Here is a 10000-nt window from a genome sequence, read left to right on the forward strand (position 1 = left end):
GTTAAAGGTGTGATCTAGAATTCCCTCTTTGCATCCTCCTACACCTTCACCTTTTGACCTGGGGACACGTGTGCATTGTAAAGAGTAGTGAAGTGTTGTGGAGCATCCCGCATTGTTCAGTTCCGCGTGTATCGCTGTGCCTTATCGACCTTTGTTTGGTGCTCTCAATGTGTTTCGTTTGGGCTTTCTATTTGTTTGTACATTTATTTTTTGTCAAGCCATACGATGCCGCCGAAATACGCTGCGCCTTCTAAGCCTTCTGGTAGTGAGTGAGCCCGAGCGACAGAGAAAGATCCTGACCATTCAGGAGAAAGTGAAACCTGTGAATATGCTGAAAAAGGGAGAATTTACGCTGTTAGTGTTCGCCATTACGGACTGAACGAATCGACTGTGCGATACATAAAGAGAAAAATATAGGGACCACCGCATCCGTTTCCTTTAACCAAACGGTAAAACGGGTCGTGACTCAGCGCAATAAGACCATTGTAAGGATGAAGTCTGCCTTGGGTCTTTGGATCACCGATTGCTGGAAAAAATAATCTCGTTGGATACCGACATGATTAGAGAGAAGGCCAAGCAACTGTATTCGAAGTTTGCGGAACGTGATTGTGACGACCAAGAAGCCCACGGCGACGCCACTGAAGACCCTCAAGCTGGACCATCAAACGAATTACCAGAGAAGGCACCCGACTTCACTGCCAGCAAGGGCTGGTTTGAACAATTTCAGCGCCAATATGACCTTAAGAGCGTATCCCTGCGTGGCGAGCTGGCATCTGCCGATTCCGTAACCGCCGAGAAGTGCAGGGAATCATTCTATTGTTGAGGAGGGCCAGTACAAGCCAGGTTAAATCTTTAACATAGATGAAACTGGCTTGTACTAGAAAAGAATGCCTTTCCGTCGAACCCAGAGTCCCTAGCTCATAAAGATTGGGAAACTATAATATTCTGCGGTAATGCTGGTGATTAATGATCAAACCAGGACTTATTCACAAGTCTACAAACCCCAGGGCACTGAAAAATAAGAACAAGAACCTGTTATCTGTGTATTTGTTTCACAATCCGATAGCTTGGATTACTGAAACCTTCACTTCGGTATGGTTTCACCAGAGTTTTATTCCCGAAGTTAAATCATGACTTGCATGACTCGGGTTGGACTTTAAGGTGCTGTCAGTGATGAACAATGTAGGTGGTCGCACGCTCGATCTGTCGTACGAGGCCGTGCTGATTGAGCTCCTTCTACCGAATATAACATCGTTCATTCATCCCATGGGTCAAGGTGTGGTCCTGTATTGTTGCTTGTAGCTCGTTCGATGAATTCTATGTTGCACCAGTCTCGTCACACACATAGCCGTATCTTGCACTAAGTTCTTTAGGTGTAGGCTTCTTTAATAGCGTTGGGTTTCGTCCCTAGCTGCCATCACTTTCACCCACCTTTCACCATTGTCATCCGCCCATTCCCCTTTCTTCACTTTGTTAATACTGTCTTTGTTTCCCACTATTTCGTTACATATGATAAGTCACAAATTTTAGTTGGTAGACCCTCTAGCATCCAATCATCCATTTAGTTAAATTCCTTTTCCTTCAGATATAATCTTCAGTCTAGGGGGAATGAAATATATTTTTTCCTTTTCTTTCTTCCGTTAATTCTTATACAGCATGCTTCTCTGAGATACACACAAGGAATCCCCCGAGAGCACGTAAACCAGGTCCTAGGTGAGCTTTGAGGTGACAGTGATTTATTTAGTCCAGTGATCTTTAATTATATATTTAAGATCCTCCCCAAAGGGCGTGATCTTACAATCGTGAACCAATTGAATTTTCTCCTCCACGCTTTAACCAATCAAATTCGTTGTTACAAGTCTATATGGCTACATTATTTACTTACGCAATCTCGAATCTCTTCGTATCTTACTTAGGTTACAAAATTCTTAAGTCAGCAATGGGCCCCCGGCTATTGTTTATAACACAAGGCGGAGAGCAAACTTATGCAACTTCCTCGCCTGCGGGTTATTATATCTATAAACAGCTAACCCATAAAAATGCAACACCTGTCTTCTACCCCTTTTTCTCCCAGCTTTTCTACCAGCCTCTTACATACATATATGCATATATATATATATATATATATATATATATATATATATATATATATATATATATATATATATATATATCCATTTACTTTTCTATTTGTTCATTGCAGCCAATTGTTTGAGCTTGTTTTATGTTAAGTGATGGATGTGTGGTACTGAGAGATTTTGCATAGAATTGTGTGCCTTATGTGCAGTTCTATGGGAAGAACTTCGGTTTGAATGTGTAGGTGTTCTACTGGGATGATTTTAATGCATCCTGTTATTATTCTTAGTGTTGTTTTTTGTATACTTTGTGTGTAGGTGCTAGCTAGTACAGGGTGATGTGATGCGTCTAGTGCAGTAACTAGCATAGCATACATGCTTTGTTTCCTACAGGTACTGTCGTTGGCTACACCTTTGGTGAAAAGGGAAGCCGAGTGCGTAAGTCTTCCCTTGCCAGTAGACAGCCTCTCCACCCCCAAGACTCCTGTTGTGCCTCCTCGTGGTCACACATGGTAACTAGGATCTTGTGATCCTAGGCTAAATCATCATCAGATCTCGCAGCAGGTCAGATCAGGGATATCCCTGTTAATGGTACCATGTAACCCATTACTACCCGCCACATGATCCACTGTCTTGCCTTCACACCCATCTATGGGAAAGGTTTCAGGAGTAAACCTGGAGGACAAAATCAGGAGTTAGTGTCCCGAGGTAAGCAGTTCGCTGTTGCATAACAACATCGTTCTGGCAATTCCTGCGACGGCGCTGGTGCTAAACTGTTACAGCCTTATTGTTCCCTTGGAATCATTATCGACCTGGAGAGGGGCTACTGCAGTCTGGGCCACTGCTGGTCCTCCAGATCATCTCGCCCGCCCTGTCTTGCGCCCTACAGAGGCAGCTTCGCCTCCCAGCGCACATCCATGGTCTAAATCGAACAAAGGAGTCCATCATCATCTGTATGCTTTATAAGGTGTCTATGTTCTCTTGATTGTTGAGAATTGTCGGGAAAGCGAGTGCAGTTCTTAAGAATCTTTTGTAGAATGCGGTCAGTGTCATGTAGTGTCTGTTCCTTGACAGATCGATTGCAGGATGAAATCACTTCAAAGGCCAAATACATTTCGAATGGAGAGATCCAACTTTGCTCACTTGTATGTGAAGATCTGGAGGCGCGATCTTTGCTGATGTTTGTCTCCAGATGAATTGGTATTACCATAAGACAAGATACGACAAGCTACCTGTCAACTTTAATGATTGGAAAAAAAGAGCATGGAAAGGGAACTATACCTTGTTCGTGGTGCTCGTGGCTGAGATCTAAATCTTTGTACGAATCCCATGCAGTGATGGCACACGGTGAGGTGTCACACGAGACTGTGGAAGCGGTGGTGCGGGGCCGGTCGTCGCCTGAATTACTGAAGTAAAGCTCGACACCGCCGTCTGACGGGAATCTCATGTCTGTGGGGAAGGCAAAAGAATGTATGGATTATGAGGTTATACACGCACGCGCAAACACACACACATACACACACACACACGTTTGTAAACAGTAAGGTGAAACACAGAAGGATTCTTGGAGCTAAAAATATTAACCAGTTTCTAATTTGCTTTCACAAAAACAAAAGGACTTTGAGGAGAAAAAAGTGATATCTAGATAAGTTGCATTAAATAAAATACAAACGGAAATGCGACAAGTATATCAATTACTCGAGCAGTTGGATATGAGAAAGGCCTCAGGGCCAGACTGAATTTCCAATCGGACACTCAAAGAACGACGGGTGAGTAAATTACACGAACTGATTAGATGTTCTCTATAAGAAAGGTGGGTGCCCCTGAGATCGAAAAGAGGTAAACGTGGCCACAATTTATAAGGGAAGAAGTCGGGACGAAACTCTGAATGACAGACACGTATACTTGATCAGTACGAGAGTCAAAATGGAAGAATTATTAAAGACAAGTGGACAAAATACTTGGAAGTGACGTGTGTCTTAGGAGATGACTAATCTGATTTCACAAAAGGAAGGTACTGTCTGACCAATCTAAACCCTTATTTGAGAGAGCTTAATGCGCTGCATGATATATATTGAGTCTATCTATTAATATGTAGGGTAATGTGTTTCTATCAGCCTAGGCAATTATTTAAATCCAGCACAGCACATAACGTATCTTTTATATGGTCAACAGAGGGTATTCAGACACCTATACGTAAGTCTAAGAACGCATCCCTGTTAATCCCATTACATTGATCGATGTGAGACACCTTTATTTGTTTCTGTTCATACCTGGTCCTATATCACTTTCTCTGGTTATCTCTCCAGTCATATATCTAAAGACGGTACTGTTCGTCTACGCGTGATCATTTATACAAGATCGTGTCTGTTGAAGTCGTTACGCGTCCGTTTGCCAAGTAGAGCTAGTGTTATTAACTGTCAGAGTCTTCTTACCGTTACAAGCATCATCCAGGTCGTGCCTGGTGAAGGACAAGAGCTTCTCCGACACGGCGCACGTGTGGAACTGGATCCTGAAGATGATTTCACGAGAAGCTGGGACGAGTCTTCTGTGATAAGCCTTCAGGAGAATGTCTCCCCTAAGCTGCACGCCGCCCTCGAAGGCGATCGTCACCTGCCGCATGGTGTCCGTCAGGTTGTAGACGCCCGTCGTGTGGAGCGGGGTCATGCCCTGGTAGATCTGCCGCCGGGCGAGAGAGGAAAAGTCAAGTCAGACGATGTCCGTGCAGCAGCGTGTACATCAATTCTTAATTTATTACGGAAAGGTACATGAAGATGCGTGGACATGCTTAAAATTACATTTCATTACATTCCCTCGTTCATTCGAGGTGAAAAGTTAACGGCAGGAGGTGTTTAACTTTGCCAAAAGCCACCATTTTCCCTAGAAATGGCGGACATTTGCTGTTGGGGATCATACCGTACACTTCGCATTCCTGAATTAACCCAAACACAAAAGAACTATACATATCCTCTTTCGTTGGAGACTCAAAAAACGCGCGCAAAATGCACGCACACACACGCACACACACACACACACATACACACACACACACACACACATACATACACACACACACACACACACACACACACACACACACACACACACACACACACACACACACACACGGCCCGTGGCGGATTGGTAAGGCACTGGCCTCACAAGCCGGAGAACCGGGGTTCGATTCCCCGGCCGGGCGGAGACAAGTTGGGTTTTTCTCCTTTCACGTGTAGCCCATGTTCACCTAGCAGCGAGTAGGTACGGAAAGTTACTCAAGGAGTTGTGACCTTGCATTCCCGGTGTGTGGAGTGTGAGTGGTCTCAGACCTACCCAGAGATCTGCTAATAATGAGCTCTGAGCTCACTGCCGTAGGGTGGTGTCTGGCTGTCTCGAAAAGAGGCCGCAGCAGATCCGAGGTGAATACACACACACACACACACACACACACATACACACACACACACATACACACACACACACACACACACTCACACAACTTTCTATAGGTGCCCATCCCTTCCAAGTGGTTCAGTTCACTAGGCTGATTGGTGTAACGGTGGATGACCAGCTGAACTGGAACCAACACATTAACAACAGTGAGGACAGCCTTTATACTCCCCACTTCCCTAGTCTGGTCCCTGTTGCTCACCCTCACACAAAAGCAACAGCTAGAGAGAGCACAGAAGAGGAAGAAGTGCAAGATCATCCTGGAACCTGCATAGGACGGCTTTAAAACCGCCCTAGCCACCCTGAATCTGCTAAGGCTGTCCCAGAGGCATCGGGAGGCAATAAGGAAATTTGGGGAAGATTTACTCGCTCCCACCCAACGCCTCACTAAAACGCCACTGCCAGGCATGTCAGCAAACTCGTGCCCATCAGAAAGCGCCAAGGACTAACCGCTGCAAGAACAGTGTTATTCCGTTTATAGTGGACTTCATTAATCTAGTTTAATCTAGTCCTAGATTCATCTCAAATTGTACAATGGCAGTGTATCACTATCACTGTTAAACCAATAAACTTGTTATCATTATCATTATCATTATTATTATTAGCATTACCATCACACACACACACACACACACACACACACACACACACACACACACACACACACACACACACGAACAATGTAGATGAGAAAGAGGTGTGTGCAAAAACAATACATGAATTTAAAAATAGTTTAGATAAAATGAGATATGAAGACGGTACCCCACGAGCATAGCTCCCCTTCCCGTAAAATACAACTAGGTAAATATATACACACACACACACACACACACACACACAAGCACGCACACACACACACACACACACACGCACACACACACACACACACACACACACACACACACACGCACGCACACGCACACACACACGCACGCACGCACACACACACACATATATCAGCAGGATTTTGGGAGGGACATACAGAGTACTCCAAAGATGATGAAAAAAAAGCTAATCGAAACACTGATACGTCCCATGTCAGTGCCTGAAAAACACGACAATACTGCAAACCACTCCTAACTCCTTTGAACAAGGAGAAGGGGTGTGTTTGGTCACAGTATATCCTCTAGATCGGGCCGTACGGCTGTCGATCACGAGTCTAGCATGTGGTGAATCACGGTTCTATTACATAATTTTTGCATTACTATTTCAGGTTCCCGTCCTATACTAACCTTGACGAAGAGATGGCAGCCTCCTCTTGCCTCGAAGTGCGGAATGCCGTAGAGCGTGAGCGTGTGGAGGTAGAGAGGGCTGGAATTGATGCGGATGACCCCCGAGAGCAGCCCGGCGAAGTACTGGACGTACCTGCAGGTTCAGGAAACACAGGTCAGCATACATTGTTAGAAACATACAGTAGTCTATATCATGAGATAACGCTGTCATATCATACAATGAATCAAGTTCGACTTAAGTTTACACGTTACAACTAACATGCGTAGAACAGTTTATTTTCTCCTGCTCATTTGGTAATCATACTTGTTTTCCTTTTTTCATCTTCTCTACGAATCATTTGTTGTATTGGCGCTTTTGTTTTTTTTATTTATCACATGCCACAGTGAACAGTATCTTATAGACCTCCCTCCGTCCTATCCACATTTAAAGCGATGGACAGACTGATCTGTAAAAGACTCAAACTACAATCAGCGACCATCCTAAATCAACACAGATTCAATGAGGGCCAAACCACCTGCTCACTACTCAAAGGCATCACTCAACAAGTGCTGGAGGGCTTCCAAAGGAAAACGCCACTAGATAGAAATGCAATGTTAGTAATAGTCAAGTTGAACGGCCAACACCTATCGCTGGGCAATTCTCCTAAAATCCTATGGTTCACTTTTGATATGTATATGTCCAACAGCCTACATACTAAGGACTTCACAGTGAAAAGACGACAACAAGAAACTAAACATACTAATATCAGTTGAAAACGCTGGTTTTGGCCAGCAGAAATAAACACTAATCGGAGTATACAAACAATCTATAAGTACTATCCTTGACTACGCCTCGAGCATGGTTCTCAATGACCACGAAAACAAATGAAGACATCCTATAAACAACAACAAACATTATACTCCATTTACCTCTCACAGACATCAGTCCAAAAGAGAAACCATATTGTCATGACTGCATTTAAACCATCACCCGGCAAGCATACAGCACCAAAACTGAACAGGCATGGCAACCGATTCATTGCTCCAGATGCAATCACCACACGAAAGGCACAGAACACCTGAAACCTACTCTCATCCAAGCCAGAACATACATATATATATATACCAAAGGATTTTCCCCCTTAAAGAAAACAAATGCATAGAAACCACTCCCACCCATTCCATCCCCAACATATTCCACTCCCCTCTACCCTCTTATCTGAGCACCTCCTGGATGACGGGTCATCCCTGCATCTCGCCCAAGCCAGAGAACAACACAACATCTCTCCTTTGAGTGACTTGTGTGCAAATCACGTGACCGTCGCCGGTTATCTGAAAGGCGAGGGTCTACTGCAAGAGAGATACGGGGCTACATCTCTTTCTTCAGCTCTCTTGCACTTCTTGAACCAATAAATAATTCATTTCTCTTTCGCTAATTCTTGGTACATATTTTTTCATACCCGATCTGTAAAGGTTTAGAGATCTCCCGTTTCTTTTTCATTTATCTTGCTTTTCTTAATTCTCTCTGAACTGTTTCTTCAAACAATATTTTCATTTGTAAAATATTGTATCTCGAAAGTGTATCTTTCTCTATGTAACTGATCTTCTGAATCTACAATTCTTTCTGACATTTGAAATTCAAACGTTGTATCATAAGTTTTTTCCCATGGGGGACATATAATTCAAATGAAAAATTAATCTAGTTCTGGGGCAGTTATTGTCTATCAAGTTAATTATTCGTAGGTCTAGTCTTGTTGGAGTAGCCCATAGACACAGTCACCCCTTTATACATGTTTCTCTTCGCATCCATCCCCAGACACTAATTTCTTATGACGCTTTTCAATCCCCCAAGGCATTTACTTGCTTCCCTCACTCTACAGATTACCTCCACCCCCATTCCTCCATTCCCCGCTATATGCGACCCTGGATATAAAATGTTCTGATATCCGCCCGCCACACCATTATGTAGCACCAGAATCAGTCTTACGATTGTAACTAGCTAAGGTTGGCGTAAAATATATTACCAGAACACACGCACACACACACACACACACACACACACACACACACACACACACACACACACACACACACACACACACACACACACACACACACACACACACACACACACACACACACAAGCTGATAGACAGACAGACACAGTACCCACCAGAGGCAGTACACCCGGTTTGACCAGTGCTGTGTCCGTCTGCCTGTGTGTGTGTGTGTGTATGTACGTGTATGTACACAGGTCCGTTTGACTGTGTGCGTGTGTGTGCTTGTAATGTGTATATGCGGGTTGGGGAAGAGAATGAGAGGGTGATAGATATATAGTGGGTGGAGGGGAAGAGAAAGAGAGAACGGGGGGGAGGATAGAGAAAAAGAGAGAAATATGGTGGGCGGGAGGGATATATAGACAGATATGGCGGGGTGGGGGAAACAGAGAGGGGGGTAAGGGTAGAGGAAGAGAGAAATATAGCGGAAGGAAGGACAGGCACAGAGAGAGAGAGAGAGAGAGAGAGAGAGAGAGAGAGAGAGAGAGAGAGAGAGAGAGAGAGAGAGAGAGAGAGAGAGAGAGAGAGAGAGGGAGAGTGAAAGAGAGTGATATGGCGGGCGGGAAAGTAAGAGTGCAAGAGAAACAAATATGGCGGGGGAAAGTGATCTCTCACTCTCTTTTCCGCCCACCATCTCTCCCCTCCCTCTCTCTCTCTCTATCCTTCCCCCGCCACATTTCTCTTTCTTAAGTTCTTGATGTGAATCAGTTTGGACAAAAACATCATCAGTATATCTAGAATAAATGGTAGGTTGGCTCATTTGACTATAGACTATTTCTTCTACTGAGCCCATGAAAAAATGAAAGACGATATTTTTATCCAAACTGATTCCCATGAAGACCTTGAGCGTAGTGAAAGTGTGTCCCTCCCCTTCCTGGACGTCCTTCTCAGACCAATTGCTCCTTTTCTTCTGGTGTTTATGTGAAGGACACCGACCCTGCTCTACCGTATGTATGAGCGGAGAAAGTGAGTGACCCTAACCACAGAGAACCCATCATCAGTACCCTTTTTAGAAGAGCTCTTACCCACTGTTCATCCTGGTTGGACACACTGAAGAAGATGGATAGAGTCCATCAAATACTCATCAATGATGGATACTCCAACAACGAATGCCAAGCTACACTTAGAAGAGTCATTTAGTACCAAGAACCTCATCACACTGCCACAGAACAAAAAGGAACTATTCACCGCATGTTTTATAAATCCCACG

General features: G+C 44.1%; 1 protein-coding gene across 5 annotated transcripts in view; it reads right to left on the reverse strand.

Moving 5' to 3' along the window:
- Nucleotides 1–10000, reverse strand: part of LOC143024025 (tensin-3-like) — a 257123-nt gene that overhangs the window by 53152 nt on the left and 193971 nt on the right. For all 5 annotated transcript variants that reach the window (XM_076182733.1, XM_076182734.1, XM_076182731.1 and 2 more), the window contains 3 exons: nt 6755–6887; nt 4511–4754; nt 3357–3524 (listed from right to left, as the gene is read on the reverse strand). In XM_076182733.1, the coding sequence (XP_076038848.1) occupies nt 3357–3524; nt 4511–4754; nt 6755–6887 (545 nt within the window). The remainder of the gene's footprint in view (nt 1–3356; nt 3525–4510; nt 4755–6754; nt 6888–10000) is intronic.

This window comes from Oratosquilla oratoria, unplaced genomic scaffold, assembly GCF_046742065.1.
Source record: "Oratosquilla oratoria isolate Oo_2021 unplaced genomic scaffold, ASM4674206v1 SCAFFOLD81, whole genome shotgun sequence".
Taxonomy (NCBI): Eukaryota; Metazoa; Arthropoda; class Malacostraca; order Stomatopoda; family Squillidae; genus Oratosquilla; species Oratosquilla oratoria.